General features: G+C 47.0%; 1 protein-coding gene across 1 annotated transcript; it reads left to right on the top strand.

Moving 5' to 3' along the window:
- Positions 1–11,786: 11,786 nt before the first annotated feature.
- LOC125552125 (trifunctional UDP-glucose 4,6-dehydratase/UDP-4-keto-6-deoxy-D-glucose 3,5-epimerase/UDP-4-keto-L-rhamnose-reductase RHM1) lies at positions 11,787–14,866 on the top strand. Its single transcript, XM_048715604.2, has 3 exons — positions 11,787–11,995; positions 12,517–14,097; positions 14,187–14,866. Exons 2-3 carry the CDS (start codon positions 12,523–12,525, stop codon positions 14,637–14,639), a joined length of 2,028 nt encoding a protein of 675 aa, XP_048571561.1. The 5' UTR covers positions 11,787–11,995; positions 12,517–12,522; the 3' UTR covers positions 14,640–14,866.
- Positions 14,867–15,647: the final 781 nt, after the last annotated feature.

The raw sequence follows: 15,647 nt of genomic DNA, 5'->3' as shown, positions 1-15,647 counted from the left end.
AATAAAGTTATTATTTATTTCCTTATTTCATGATAAATGTTTATTATTCATGCTAGAATTGTATTAACCGGAAACATAATACATGTGTGAGTACATAGACAAACAGAGTGTCACTAGTATGCCTCTACTTGACTAGCTCGTTAATCAAAGATGGTTATGTTTCCTAACCATGGACAAAGAGTTGTTATTTGATTAACGGGATCACATCATTAGTTGAATGATCTGATTGACATGACCCATTCCATTAGCTTAGCACCCGATCGTTTAGTATGTTGTTGTTGCTTTCTTCATGACTTATACATGTTCCTATAACTATGAGAGTATGCAACTCCCGTTTACCGGAGGAACACTTTGGGTGCTACCAAACGTCACAACGTAACTTGGTGATTATAAAGGAGTACTACAGGTGTCTCCAAAGGTACATGTTGGGTTGGCGTATTTCGAGATTAGGTTTTGTCACTCCGATTGTCGGAGAGGTATCTCTGGGCCCTCTCGGTAACACACATCACTTAAGCCTTGCAAGCATTGCAACTAATGAGTTAGTTGCGGGATGATGTATTACAGAAAGAGTAAAGAGACTTGCCGATAACGAGATTGAACTAGGTATTGGAATACCGACGATCGAATCTCGGGCAAGTAACATACCGATGACAAAGGGAACAACGTATGTTGTTATGCGGTCTGACCGATAAATATCTTCGTAGAATATGTAGGAACCAATATGGGCATCTAGGTCCCGCTATTGGTTATTGACCGGAGACGTGTCTCAGTCATGTCTACATTGTTCTCGAACCCGTAGGGTCCGCACGCTTAAGGTTTCGATGACAGTTATATTATGAGTTTATGCATTTTGATATACCGAAGGTTGGTCGGAGTCCCGGATGTGATCACGGACATGACGAGGAGTCTCGAAATGGTCGAGACATAAAGATTGATATATTGGAAGCCTATGTTTGGATATCAGAAGTGTTCCGGGTGAAATCGGGATTTTACCGGAGTACCGGGAGGTTACCGAAACCCCCCGGGAGCTATATGGGCCTTAGTGGGCTTTAGTGGAAAGGAGAAAGGAGCAGCCCAGGGTGGCCGCGCGCCTTCCCCCTCCCCTAGTCATATTAGGACTAGGAGAGGTGGCCGGCCCCCCTCTCTCTCTTTCCCCCTTCAAGGAGTCCTATTCCAACTAGGATTGGGGGGGGGGGGAATCCTACTCCCAGAGGGAGTAGGACTCTCCTGGCACGCCACCCTTGGCCGGCCAGCCTCCCCCCCTCTAGTCCTTTATATACGGAGGCAGGGGCGCCCCAGAAACACACAAGTTGATCCACGTGATCTACTCCTTAGCCGTGTGCGGCGCCCCCAGCCACCATAGTCCTCGATAATACTGTAGCGGAGTTTAGGCGAAGCCCTGCTGCTGTAGTACATCAAGATCGTCACCACGCCATCGTGCTGACGGAACTCTTCCCCGACACTTTGCTGGATCGGAGTCCGGGGATCGTCATCGAGCTGAACGTGTGCTCGAACTCGAAGGTGCCGTAGTTTCGGTGCTTGATCGGTTGGATCGTGAAGACGTACGACTACTTCCTCTACGTTGTGTCAACGCTTCCGCAGTCGGTCTGCGTGGGTACGTAGACAACACTCTCCCCTCTCGTTGCTATGCATCACATGATCTTGCGTGTGCGTAGGAATTTTTTTGAAATTACTACGAAACCCAACAGTGGTATCAGAGCCTAGGTTATTTATGTTGATGTTATATGCACGAGTAGAACACAAGTGATTTGTGGGCGATATAAGTCATACTGCCTACCAGCATGTCGTACTTTGGTTCGGCGGCATTGTTGGACGAGACGACCCGGACCAACATTACGCGTACGCTTACGCGAGACCGGTTCCCCCGACATGCTTTGCACATAGGTGGCTTGCGGGCGACTGTCTCTCCAACTTTAGTTGAACTAAGTGTGGCTACGCCCGGTCCTTGCGAAGGTTAAAACGGAGTCTATTTGACAAACTATCATTGTGGTTTTGATGCGTAGGTGAGATTGGTTCTTGCTTAAGCCCGTAGCAGCCACGTAAAACTTGCAACAACAAAGTAGAGGACGTCTAACTTGTTTTTGCAGGGCATGTTGTGATGTGATATGGTCAAGACATGATGCTGAATTTTATTGTATGAGATGATCATGTTTTGTAACTGAGTTATCAGCAACTGGCAGGAGCCTTATGGTTGTCGTTTTATTGTATGCAATGCAATCGCGATGTAATGCTTTACTTTTATCACTAAGCGGTAGCGATAGTCGTAGAAGCACAAGCTTGGCGAGACGACAACGATGCTATGATGGAGATCAAGGTGTCACGCCGGTGACGATGGTGATCACGACGGTGCTTCGGAGATGGAGATCACAAGCACAAGATGATGATGGCCATATCATATCACTTATATTGATTGCATGTGATGTTTATCCTTTTATGCATCTTATCTTGCTTTGATTGACGGTAGCATTATAAGATGATCTCTCACTAAATTATCAAGAAGTGTTCTCCCTGAGTATGCACTGTTGCGAAAGTTCTTCGTGCTGAGGCACCACGTGATGATCGGGTGTGATAGGTTCTACGTTCAAATACAACGGGTGCAAAACAGTTGCACACGCGGAATACTCAGGTTATACTTGACGAGCCAAGCATATACAGATATGGCCTCGGAACACGGAGACCGAAAGGTCAAGCGTGAATCATATAGTAGATATGATCAACATAACGATGTTCACCATTGAAAACTACTCCATCTCACGTGATGATCGGTTATGGTTTAGTTGATTTGGATCACGTAATCACTTAGAGGATTAGAGGGATGTCTATCTAAGTGGGAGTTCTTTAATTAATTTGATTAACTAAACTTAAATTTATCATGAACTTAGTCCTGGTAGTATTTTGCAAATTATGTTGTAGATCAATAGCTCGCGTTGTTGCTTCCCTGTGTTTATTTTGATATGTTCCTAGAGAATTGTGTTGAAAGATGTTAGTAGCAATGATGCAAATTGGATCCGTAATCTGAGGTTTATCCTCATTGCTGCACAGAAGAATTATGTCCTTGATGCACCGCTAGGTGACACACCTATTGCAGGAGCAGATGCAGACGTTATGAACGTTTGGCTAGCTCAATATGATGACTACTTGATAGTTTAGTGCACCATGCTTAATGGCTTAGAATCGGGAATTCAAAGACGTTTTGAACGTCATGGAGCATATGAGATGTTCCAGGAGTTGAAGTTAATATTTCAAGCAAATACCTGAGCTGAGAGATATGAAGTCTCCAACAAGTTCTATAGCTAAAAGATGGAGGAGAATCACTCAACTAGTGAGCATGTGCCCAGATTGTCTGAGTACTACAATCGCTTGAATCAAGTGGGAGTTAATCTTCCAGATAAGATAGTGATTGACAGAATTCTCCAGTCACCATCACCAAGTTAGTAGAACTTCGTGATGAACTATAATATGCAAGGGATGACAAAAATAATTCCCAAGCTCTTCGTGATACTGAAATTGACGAAGGTAGAAATCAAGAAAAACATCAAGTGTTGATGGTTAACAAGACCACTAGTTTCAAGAAAAGGGCAAAGGGAAGAAGGGGAACTTCAAGAAGAACGGCAAGCAAGTTGCTGCTCAAGTGAAGAAGCCCAAGTTTGGTCCTAAGCCTGAGACTAAGTGCTTCTACTGCAAAGGGACTGGTCACTAGAAGCGGAACTACCCCAAGTGATTGGCGGATAAGAAGGATGGCAAAGTGAACATAAGTATATTTGATATACATCTTATTGATGTGTGCTTTACTAGTGTTTATAGCAACCCCTCAGTATTTGATACTAGTTCAGTTGCTAAGATTAGTAACTCGAAACGGGAGTTGCAGAATAAACAGAGACTAGTTAAGGGTGAAGTGACGATGTGTGTTGGAAGTGGTTCCAAGATTGATATGATCATCATCGCACACTCCCTATAATTTCTGGATTAGTGTTGAACCTAAATAAGTGTTATTTGGTGTTTGCGTTCAGCATGAATATGATTTGATCATGTTCATTGTAATACGGTTATTCATTTAAGTAAGAGAATAAATTGTTGTTCTGTTTACATGAATAAAACCTTATATGGTTACACACCCAATGAAAATAGTTCGTTGGATCTCGATTGTAGTGATACACATAATCATAAGATTGAAACCAAAAGATGCAAAGTTAATAATGATAGTGCAACTTATTTGTGGCACTGCCGTTTAGGTCATATTGGTGTAAAGCGCATGAAGAAACTCCATGCTGATGGGCTTTTGGAATCACTTGATTATGAATCAGTTGATGCTTGCGAACCGTGCCTCATGGGCAAGATGACCAAAACGCAGTTCTCCGGTAATATGGAGAGAGCAACAGATTTGTTGGAAATCATACATACAGATGTATGTGGTCCGATGAATATTGAGGCTCGTGGCGGATATCGTTATTTTCTCACCTTCACAGATGATTTGAGCAGATATGAGTATATCTACTTGATGAAACATAAGTCTGAAACATTTGAAAAGTTCAAAGAATTTCACAGTGAAGTGGAAAATCATCGTGACAAGAAAATAAAAGTTTCTACGATATGATCGCAGAGGTAAAATATTTGAGTTACGAGTTTGGTCTTCAATTAAAACAATGTGAAATAGTTTCACTACTCACGCCACCTGGAACACCATAGTGTAATGGTGTGTCCGAACGTCATAACCGTACTTTATTAGATATGGTGCAATCTATGATGTCTCTTACCGATCTACCACTATCGTTTTGGGGTTATGCATTAAAGACAGCTGCATTCACGTTTAAAAGGGCACCATCTAAGTCCGTTGAGACGACACAATCTGAACTGTGGTTTGGAAAGAAACCAAAGTTGTCGTTTCTTAAAGTTTGGGATTGCGATGCTTATATGAAAAAGTTTCATCCTGATAAGCTCAAACCCAAATCGGAGAAATATGTCTTCATAAGATACCCAAAGGAGACTCTTGGGTACACCTTCTATCACAAATCCGAAGGCAAGACTTTTGTTGCTAAATTCGGAGTTTTTCTAGAGAAGGAGTTTCTCTCGAAAGAAGTGAGTGGGAGGAAAGTAGAACTTGATGAGGTAACTGTACCTGCTCCCTTATTGGAAAGTAGTTCATCACAGAAATCTGTTCCTGTGACTACTACACCAATTAGTGAGGAAGCTAATGATGATGATCATTCAACTTCAGATCAAGTTACTACCGAATCTCGTAGGTAAACCAGAGTGAGATCTGCACCAGAGTGGTACAGTAATCCTGTTCTGGAAGTCATGTTACTAGACCATGACGAACTTACGAACTATGAGGAAGCGATGATGAGCCCAAATTTTGCGAAATGGTTTGAGGCCATAAAATCTGAGATATGATCCATGTATGAGAACAAAGTATGGACTTTGATGGATTTGCCCGATGATCGGCAAGCCATAGAAAATAAATGGATCTTCAAGAGGAAGACGGACGCTGATAGTAGTGTTATTATCTACAAAGCTAGAATTGTCGCAAAAGGTTTTTCGACAAGTTCAAGGTGTTGACTACGATGAGAGATTCTCACTCATATCTATGCTTAAGTCTGTCCGAATCATGTTAGCAATTGCCGCATTTTATGAAATCTGGCAAATGGATAAACAAAACTGAATTCCTTAATGGATTTATTGAAGAAGAGTTGTATACGATGCAACTAGAAGGTTTTGTCAATCCGAAAGGTACTAACAAAATGTGCAAGCTCCAGCGATCCATCTGTGAACTGGTGCAAGCATCTCAGAGTTGGAATATACGCTTTGATGAGTTGATCAAAGCATATAGTTTTATACAGACTTGCGGTGAAGCCTGTATTTGCAAGAAAGTGAGTGGGAGCACTACAGCATTTCTGATAAGTATATGTGAATGACATATTGTTGATCGGAAATAATGTAGAATTATTCTGTAAAGCATAAAGGAGTGTTTGAAAGGAGTTTTTTCAAAGAAAGACTTCGGTGAAGCTGCTTGCATATTGAGCTTCAAGATCTATAGAGATAGGTCAAGACGCTTGATAAGTTTTTCCAATGAGTACATACCTTGACAAGATTTTGAAGTAGTTCAAAATGGAACAGTCAAAGAAAGAGTTCTTGCCTGTGTTACAAGGTGTGAAATTGAGTAAGACTCAAAGCCCGACCACGGCAGAAGATAGAAAGAGAATGAAAGTCATTCCCTATGCCTCAGCCATAGGTTTTATAAAGTATGCCATGCTGTGTACCAGATCTATTGTACACCCTACCACTGAGTTTGGCAAGGGAGTACAATAGTGATCTAGGAGTAGATCAGTGGACAACGGTCAAAATTATCCTTAGTGGAATAAGGATATGTTTCTTGATTATGGAAGTGACAAGAGGTTCGTCGTAAAGAGTTACGTCGATGCAAGTTTTGACACTAATCTAGATGAATCTAAGTCTCAATCTAGATACATATTGAAAGTGGGAGCAATTAGCTAGAGTAGCTCCGTGCAGAGCATTGTTGACATAAATATTTGCAAAATACTTACGGATCTGAATATAACAGACCAGGTGACTAAAATTATCTCACAAGCAAAACATGATCACACCTTAGTACCCTTTGGGTGTTGGTTACATATCGATGTGGACTATGGGTGTTAATCACATGGTGATGTGAACTATTGCTGTTAAATCACATGGCGATGTGAACTAGATTATTGACTCTAGTGCAAGTGGGAGACTGAAGGAAATATGCCCTAGAGGCAATAATAAAGTTATTATTTATTTCCTTATTTCATGATAAATGTTTATTATTCATGCTAGAATTGTATTAACCGGAAACATAATACATGTGTGAGTACATAGACAAACAGAGTGTCACTAGTATGCCTCTACTTGACTAGCTCGTTAATCAAAGATGGTTATGTTTCCTAACCATGGACAAAGAGTTGTTATTTGATTAACGGGATCACATCATTAGTTGAATGATCTGATTGACATGACCCATTCCATTAGCTTAGCACCCGATCGTTTAGTATGTTGTTGTTGCTTTCTTCATGACTTATACATGTTCCTATAACTATGAGAGTATGCAACTCCCGTTTACCGGAGGAACACTTTGGGTGCTACCAAACGTCACAACGTAACTTGGTGATTATAAAGGAGTACTACAGGTGTCTCCAAAGGTACATGTTGGGTTGGCGTATTTCGAGATTAGGTTTTGTCACTCCGATTGTCGGAGAGGTATCTCTGGGCCCTCTCGGTAACACACATCACTTAAGCCTTGCAAGCATTGCAACTAATGAGTTAGTTGCGGGATGATGTATTACAGAAAGAGTAAAGAGACTTGCCGATAACGATATTGAACTAGGTATTGGAATACCGACGATCGAATCTCGGGCAAGTAACATACCGATGACAAAGGGAACAACGTATGTTGTTATGCGGTCTGACCGATAAATATCTTCGTAGAATATGTAGGAACCAATATGGGCATCTAGGTCCCGCTATTGGTTATTGACCGGAGACGTGTCTCAGTCATGTCTACATTGTTCTCGAACCCGTAGGGTCCGCACGCTTAAGGTTTCGATGACAGTTATATTATGAGTTTATGCATTTTGATATACCGAAGGTTGTTCGGAGTCCCGGATGTGATCACGGACATGACGAGGAGTCTCGAAATGGTCGAGACATAAAGATTGATATATTGGAAGCCTATGTTTGGATATCAGAAGTGTTCCGGGTGAAATCGGGATTTTACCGGAGTACCGGGAGGTTACCGAAACCCCCCGGGAGCTATATGGGCCTTAGTGGGCTTTAGTGGAAAGGAGAAAGGAGCAGCCCAGGGTGGCCGCGCGCCTTCCCCCTCCCCTAGTCATATTAGGACTAGGAGAGGTGGCCGGCCCCCCTCTCTCTCTTTCCCCCTTCAAGGAGTCCTATTCCAACTAGGATTGGGGGGGGGATTCTACTCCCAGAGGGAGTAGGACTCTCCTGGCGCGCCACCCTTGGCCGGCCAGCCTCCCCCCTCTAGTCCTGTATATACGGAGGCAGGGGCGCCCCAGAAACACACAAGTTGATCCACGTGATCTTCTCCTTAGCCGTGTGCGGCGCCCCCAGCCACCATAGTCCTCGATAATACTGTAGCGGAGTTTAGGCGAAGCCCTGCTGCTGTAGTACATCAAGATCGTCACCACGCCGTCGTGCTGACGGAACTCTTCCCCGACACTTTGCTGGATCGGAGTCCGGGGATCGTCATCGAGCTGAACGTGTGCTCGAACTCGGAGGTGCCGTAGTTTCGGTGCTTGATCGGTTGGATCGTGAAGACGTACGACTACTTCCTCTACGTTGTGTCAACGCTTCCGCAGTCGGTCTGCGTGGGTACGTAGACAACACTCTCCCCTCTCGTTGCTATGCATCACATGATCTTGCGTGTGCGTAGGAAATTTTTTGAAATTACTACGAAACCCAACACTCCCCCCTAGTCCGAATAGGACAAGGAGAGGGGGGCGGCGCCCCCCTTTCCTTCTTTCCCTCCTCTTTCCCCCTCCCGAATCCTATTCCAACTAGGAAAAGGGGGGGAGGAGTCCTACTCCCGCCTGGCGTGCCCTCTCCCTGGCCGGCCGCACCCCCCTTGCTCCTTTATATACGGGGGCAGGGGGGCACCCCATAGACACAACAATTGATCAAATTGATCTTTTAGCCGTGTGTGGTGCCCCCCTCCACCATAGTCCACCTCGATAATACTGTAGCGGTGCTTAGGCGAAGCCCTGCGTCGGTAGAACATCAACATCGTCACCACGTCGTCGTGCTGACGAAACTCTCCCTCAACACTCGCCTGGATCGGAGTTCAAGGGACGTCATCGGACTGAACGTATGCTGAACTCGGAGGTGCCGTATGTTTGGTACTTGATCGGTCGGATCGTGAAGACGTACGACTACATCAACCGCGTTGTGCTAACGCTTCCGCTTTCGGTATATGAGGGTACGTGGACAACACTCTCCCCTCTCGTTGCTGTGCATCACCGTGATCTTGCGTGTGCCTAGGAATTTTTTTGAAATTACTACGTTCCCCAACACCAGTCACGTGCACAGGTGGTAGGTACATGCAATGGATGTTGTGGTGCCGCGTTCTCTCCTATGGTAGTTGGGACATGTACAGCATCTAAAAGGGAAACTGGGACGTTGATAAAGAGATGCATCTTAAATTCGCAATATTATGATGATACCAATAAAAAATATAGTCTCATCTAGTATACTAAAAAATGTACTAAAGCAAAGACAAGTAATATGGATCGAAGAGAGCACAGTGAGTTGCCTCTTAATCGAATCTCTTGTAACTAGATATAAATATACGGCGAAAGATATTGTTGCTAAAAGACCATCTCTTGATTAATTCTTTCCTCCACCCCAACATTTATTATTGTGACATTTCTAAGATAATACATATCATTGTACACCCCCTTAGGTCATCTCCGAGGAGAAATCTCAAATGGCACCCTCAAATGTCGTGAAAACGTCCAGTCATGTCTCCGGACAGTCGGTCAGACGCTGACCAAACAAGGCTATATCTAAAAACTCTCCTACTTATCTGTCCCTTCCCCTTCATTTCTTTTTGTTCACTAAATCAATTTCTTCCATGTTCAACATTCAATAGCAATTTGACGACGCATATAACACTTGCAAACAAAAACAAGCGAAACGAAAGCACCGGATGCCCAACAAAAATAGCAATTACTCGAAAGAAAATCACGACCGGACAAGCGTTAGCGACTCGATGAACATGTAGTCCTTGTTGAGGTCGACAGTGATGTACGGTGGAGGGTGGCCGGAGATGAAGGAGGCAACAGAGTGTTGTCGCGATTGTTGCGCGCCAGGTTCACCATACTTCTGGGCAGCGAAGTAGTATGACGCTTTGTACTAGGCGGGCCTTGGTGGCGATTCGCCCAGCTAGACCAACAAGGCGGTCCGTTGTGGAGGAGGAGCTCTGGCCTGAACGGCTGTCTGCATCTTCTTCTTCACCCTTCGCTTTATGCACCTCTCTTGTCGTTTGGTAGTCTTTAGATTCACCGGTGCGGCGCGCGTGGCAGACGTGCTCCGGGTCCGAAGGGGCGATGAACCTCGCGATGGGATTTGGTGGATCCATTATGGCGGTGACAAAACAGACATGATAACGATGTTCGGAACGAAGAAGATGGGGTTTTGACAAGAAAATAGTAGGATCCGACCCCCCCCCCCTCAAAAAACCTACTACATTTACGGGATTTCAAACGTTCGAACTGATTCAATCTGATTTGATAAGCCGCGTTGAAGCGCTAAAATTGACCGATCCATACTTTTGGGATGGTTTGGGCGTCGGAGATATCACGAACTCAGGCCAACTCCATCGCATGATCTCGAACGAATGTCCGTTTTGTCCGGATTCTTTCCATCTAGAACCACAATGGGTGCAAAAATGGACACATGTGTCCGGCTTTCGTTGGAGGCGCCCACCGCCACAGCCGACCCTAAATTGTCCGCCCGCCACACCTCGTCCTCGCGTGCTCCGCCTCGCAACGCCCGCCGCGCCGCCCGCAGCAGCTCGCGCCGCACCCGTGCCGTGCTACCGCTCCCGTCGTGAGCTCGGTCGCACCCTCCGCCTCACACCATCGCGCCCCGGCCGTTCGTGCTCCGCCCCGCCCGCTTACGCTCCGCCCGCCCTGCCCGCGCCCTCCACCGCGCCGTGCTCGTGCCCTGCGGCCCCGCCCGCACTCTCCTCCGCGCCGTGCTTGCGCCCTGCGGCCCGCCCGCGCCCTCCATCTCGCCGCGCTCGCGCCCTGCGGCCCTGCCCGCACCCTCCACCGCGCTGTGCTCGCGCCCTGCGGCCCGCCTGCGCCCTCCACCGCGCCACGCTCGCGCCCTGCGGCCCCGTCCGCGCCCAGCCGCGAGCTCGGCCGCGCCTGCGCGCCCGCGCCCTCCATCGCGCCGCGCTCGCGCCCAACCGCGAATCTCGGCCGCGCCTACGCGTTTCGTCCACGCGCCCGCGCGCGCTCCGCCCTACACCGCCAGCCGCGCCACGCCCGCGCCCTGCCCGGCCCGCGCGCGCTACCCCCCACCCGCCCGCGCCACGCCCCGCCGCCGCCCGCGCACGCCTCGCGAGAGCCCAGCTCGCCGCCAGCCGCCCGCGCCAAACCCCTCCTCGCCGTCGGCCACGCCTCGCGCCACCAAGCCCGCGCCCGCCTCGCCCCGACTGCCTCGCCTCGCCCCGCCGCCCGTCGCCCACCACCACGCCCGCAGCCGCGCCCCGCCGCCCGTCGCCCCGTCGTGGCCGCTTGGAGGTGGCGCCGGCCGCAAAAGAAGAGAGAGGGAGAGAGAGAAAAATGAGAGAGAGAAGGACGGGTGGGTTGGCAGCCGGGCCCATCTGGTTCCAATGACAGGTCGGCCAGGGGTCACATGCAAAGGGACAGGGGTGGACGAGGACCACGCAGAAAACGTCCGGACGTGTCCGTTTCAGACCCTAACCCAGGGCAACTTTGCTCCGAGAATGGGTCGAGGCGGACAAGAAACAGACGTTTTTTTAGGACAGGGTCATGCGTTGGAACGTTTCGTATGTTCGTTTTATCTCAACCAGACAGCCCGAATGATTTGGGGTCGTGCGGTGGAGTTGGCCTCACGGTAGCCAATAGCCAGGTCGCTGGACAAGTCTCGTCTGAAAGAGCGTGTGCTACTGCTGTGCTGGACCAAAACGAAAACCAGGATGGGACGCGCGGACCACGCGGCGAAACGGTCAGGATCCTCCCTCCGCCCCACTCCCTTTTAAGCCCCCCATCCGCCCGTACTCGTCGGCGCCGTGCAGTTGAGTGCTCGCTGCTCCCTCCTCCCCCTCCGCGAAGATTCTCCTTCGACCCCTGCCGATCTCCAAGGCGACGTCGCCGTCGCCGTCGCCGCGCGCCAGATCTCCTCCGCGCGCTCGCGGCGCGCCCTCGCCGCCTGCGCGATCTGCCCGGTGAGTCCCCTTCCACCGCTGCCTGCTCCTAGATCCGTGTCCTCGCCTGGAATTCCGGTGGGGTTTCAGTTGCCGAGTGTACCATTCCCGTGCGTGTTGTTCGCCGCGGCCAAGAATTCGGTTGTGGTTTCACGTTGCGTGTATTGGTTTGCCACTGCTGGACCTGGGGATCGCGATGATGGGCGCCTGGTGAAAATTGCATTTGTCAGGGGTGGATGTTCTTCTATGCCTGCTGATGGCTATGGTGCCAGTTCAGTCAGTTCTCTACTGTTTTACTACTACTACTACTACTACTACTACTACTACTACTACTACTACTACTACTACTACTACATAGCCTGCTGATGGCTGTGGAGTTAATAATGTTTCCTCTATTCTTCCTTCATAGTTGGAGTATATCTGCTTTTAGTTTTAGTAGGAGTTGCCTTGTTTTCCTAGTAGTAACTTCGATTATAAGTTTGTAAGAATAATTACTGCTGGGCACATTAATAACACTAGCAGGTTTGGATATTTATTTGCAGGCCAAGATGGCGACCTATGAGCCCAAGAACATCCTCATAACTGGTGCTGCGGGTTTCATTGCATCCCATGTGGCGAACCGTCTAATTAGGAGCTATCCTCACTACAAGATTGTCGTCCTCGACAAGATTGACTACTGCTCCAACCTGAAAAATCTCAACCCTTCCCGGCCATCGCCAAATTTCAAGTTTGTCAAGGGCGACATTGCAAGTGCTGACCTGGTGAACTATCTTCTCATCACTGAGTCGATTGACACCATCATGCACTTTGCTGCCCAGACTCATGTGGATAATTCGTTTGGCAATTCCTTTGAGTTCACAAAGAACAACATATATGGCACCCACGTTCTCCTTGAGGCGTGCAAGGTTACTGGCCAGATCAGAAGATTTATTCACGTCAGTACTGATGAGGTGTACGGAGAAACTGATGAGGATGCTGTGGTTGGTAACCATGAGGCCTCGCAGTTGCTTCCGACAAATCCATATTCAGCTACCAAAGCTGGGGCTGAAATGCTTGTGATGGCTTATGGGAGGTCTTATGGTCTTCCTGTGATTACAACCCGAGGCAACAATGTGTATGGACCAAATCAGTTCCCTGAGAAGCTCATCCCAAAATTTATCCTTTTGGCCATGAAAGGCTTGCCCCTTCCAATTCATGGTGATGGCTCTAATGTCAGGAGCTACCTGTACTGCGAGGATGTTGCTGAAGCTTTTGAGGTAGTTCTTCACAAAGGAGAGGTTGGACATGTGTATAATATTGGTACTGTGAAGGAGAGGAGGGTAATTGATGTGGCCAGTGACATATGCAAGCTATTTGGCTTGGACACCGAAAAGGTCATCAGGTTTGTCGAGAACAGGCCCTTCAATGACCAGAGGTACTTCCTGGATGATCAGAAACTGAAGAAGTTAGGATGGGCAGAGCGCACTACATGGGAAGAGGGTTTGAAGAAAACAATTGAATGGTACACCAGCAATCCTGATTACTGGGGAGATGTTGCCGGTGCATTGCTCCCTCATCCAAGGATGTTGATGACGCCTGGAGTTGAAAGGCATAACTGGACTGAGGAAATCAAATCTCTTGCTTCTTCGCCAGCTGAAGCCAAGGAATGTAGTACAGTACCTGCTGCAGCCACATCCAAGAGCACCAGCAGTGTCCCTCAAAAGGCCACCTACAAGTTCTTAATATATGGTAAGACTGGATGGATTGGTGGTCTACTTGGGAAGATATGTGAGAAGCAAGGCATACCTTATGAATATGGTAAAGGCCGCCTGCAAGAGCGCTCTCAGCTCTTGCAGGACATTAGAAACGTGAAGCCGACTCATGTTTTCAATGCTGCTGGTGTCACTGGAAGGCCAAATGTTGACTGGTGTGAGACCCACAAACAGGACACTATCCGCACCAATGTTGTAGGCACCTTGAATCTTGCTGATGTTTGTCGTGAGCAGGGGTTGCTCATGATTAATTATGCTACAGGTTGCATATTTGAGTATAATGCTGAACACCCTGAAGGGTCTGGAATTGGTTTTAAAGAGGAGGACACACCCAACTTTGTAGGTTCATTTTATTCCAAAACCAAAGCCATGGTAAGTTCAAATATTTTGTTTATGATGTGTAACACATATCCATTTGCTTCTCGTGGAAACAAACTCATTTGTTCATACATACAATGCAGGTGGAAGAGTTATTGAAGGACTATGATAATGTCTGTACTCTTAGAGTCAGGATGCCCATATCATCAGACCTGAGCAATCCTCGTAACTTCATCACAAAAATAGCCCGCTATGACAAGGTGGTGAACATTCCCAACAGTATGACAATTTTGGATGAATTGTTGCCTATCTCTGTTGAGATGGCGAAGCGGGATTGTAGGGGCATATGGAATTTCACCAACCCGGGGGTTGTCAGTCACAACGAGATTCTGGAGATGTACAAGGAATACATCAACCCAGACTTCAAGTGGACCAACTTCACGCTCGAAGAGCAGGCCAAGGTTATAGTTGCACCCAGAAGCAACAACGAAATGGACGCGTCAAAGCTGAAGTCCGAGTTCCCTGAGCTACTGTCCATTAAGGAATCTTTGATCAAGAATGTCTTTGAGCCAAACAGGAAGGTTTCTACTAATTGAAGATTCATGTGACACAGGTCTGCTAGAAGCTATTTCCAATTAGCTAATATATTTCATGGTGGCAGCTGTGGTCAATTCCATTGTGGTATAGCAGGCATACATATTTACGATTTTTTGTTACGCATTACGTTTCACTTGAGAACAGATCTTAAAATCTATGTAGTGGTGGATATGTTTGTTGGCCTGGTTATCTATGTGAACAGATCTTAAAATCTTGTTTCTATTTATCAGGTGCCTTTCATGTGCATGATGCTGCGCTTGTGCATTCTGTTTACGTGTTGTTTTTCTTGGTTTGCATATCTGAAGTTTGTATTGGCAGACTCGACTTATATGTGTAGTTTTGTTGGTTCATATTTGAAGTTTGCATCAGCTTCCAAAAACATGTGCATTCAGAAGCCCAGAGGGTTTGTCAGTCGATGCACCCTGATCAACTGTAAGCTCCTGTCGGCCGTCAAAAGCGACGTTTGAGTATCACACGCTGAAATATTTGCTTGCAGTAGATTAGTTTGACTTTTGAGTATCACACGCTGAAATATTTGCTTGCAATACATTAGTTTTTGGTGCAGGCTGACGGCGTTGCCAGAGCTTGTCTTTTCCTGCTCCACAAACATAATGATCATACCGACTGTTTCCAGAGTTCGAGGTTTCCATAGATCTGTTCCTGTTTTGTGTAATCTTCTTGATCTCTGGCTTTCCCCTTTTGCGCTTGAAACCTCTCTTGCTCGGGGGATACCATGGAGTGCGCGCATGGGACGAGTGGGCTATGTTTGGTCGTGTGGGAGAGATTTCTCCGGGTAACAAAGCATGGGTGCGATTTTTCTTCGCACATGCAATCCACGGAGGAATTTCTCAGACACCATTTGGCACTTCGGGGATTAGGCTGGGCTCCGTGGCTGTCGTATGCAAATGGAAAGAGAACTAGATAGAAAACGAGGCAGTCTTCAACAGCCGGCTCAAATTCACCAGGCAATCGTGGAAACATACTTCGGCTTCACCAAGCTAATCCTT

This window comes from Triticum urartu, chromosome 4A (assembly GCF_056163025.1).
Source record: "Triticum urartu cultivar PI428250 chromosome 4A, HENAU_Tu73, whole genome shotgun sequence".
NCBI classification, from domain to species: domain Eukaryota; kingdom Viridiplantae; phylum Streptophyta; class Magnoliopsida; order Poales; family Poaceae; genus Triticum; species Triticum urartu.
The sequence above is the reverse complement of the archived record's forward strand: the minus strand, read 5'-3'. Positions and strand labels throughout refer to the sequence as shown.

Bases quoted from the DNA above. Each gene is read 5' to 3' on its own strand.
- LOC125552125 (XM_048715604.2), top strand. From the start codon at position 12,523: ATGGCGACCTATGAGCCCAAGAACATCCTCATAACTGGTGCTGCGGGT. The intron at 14,098-14,186 runs GTAAGTTCAAAT...CATACAATGCAG, and splicing joins ATTCCAAAACCAAAGCCATG to GTGGAAGAGTTATTGAAGGA.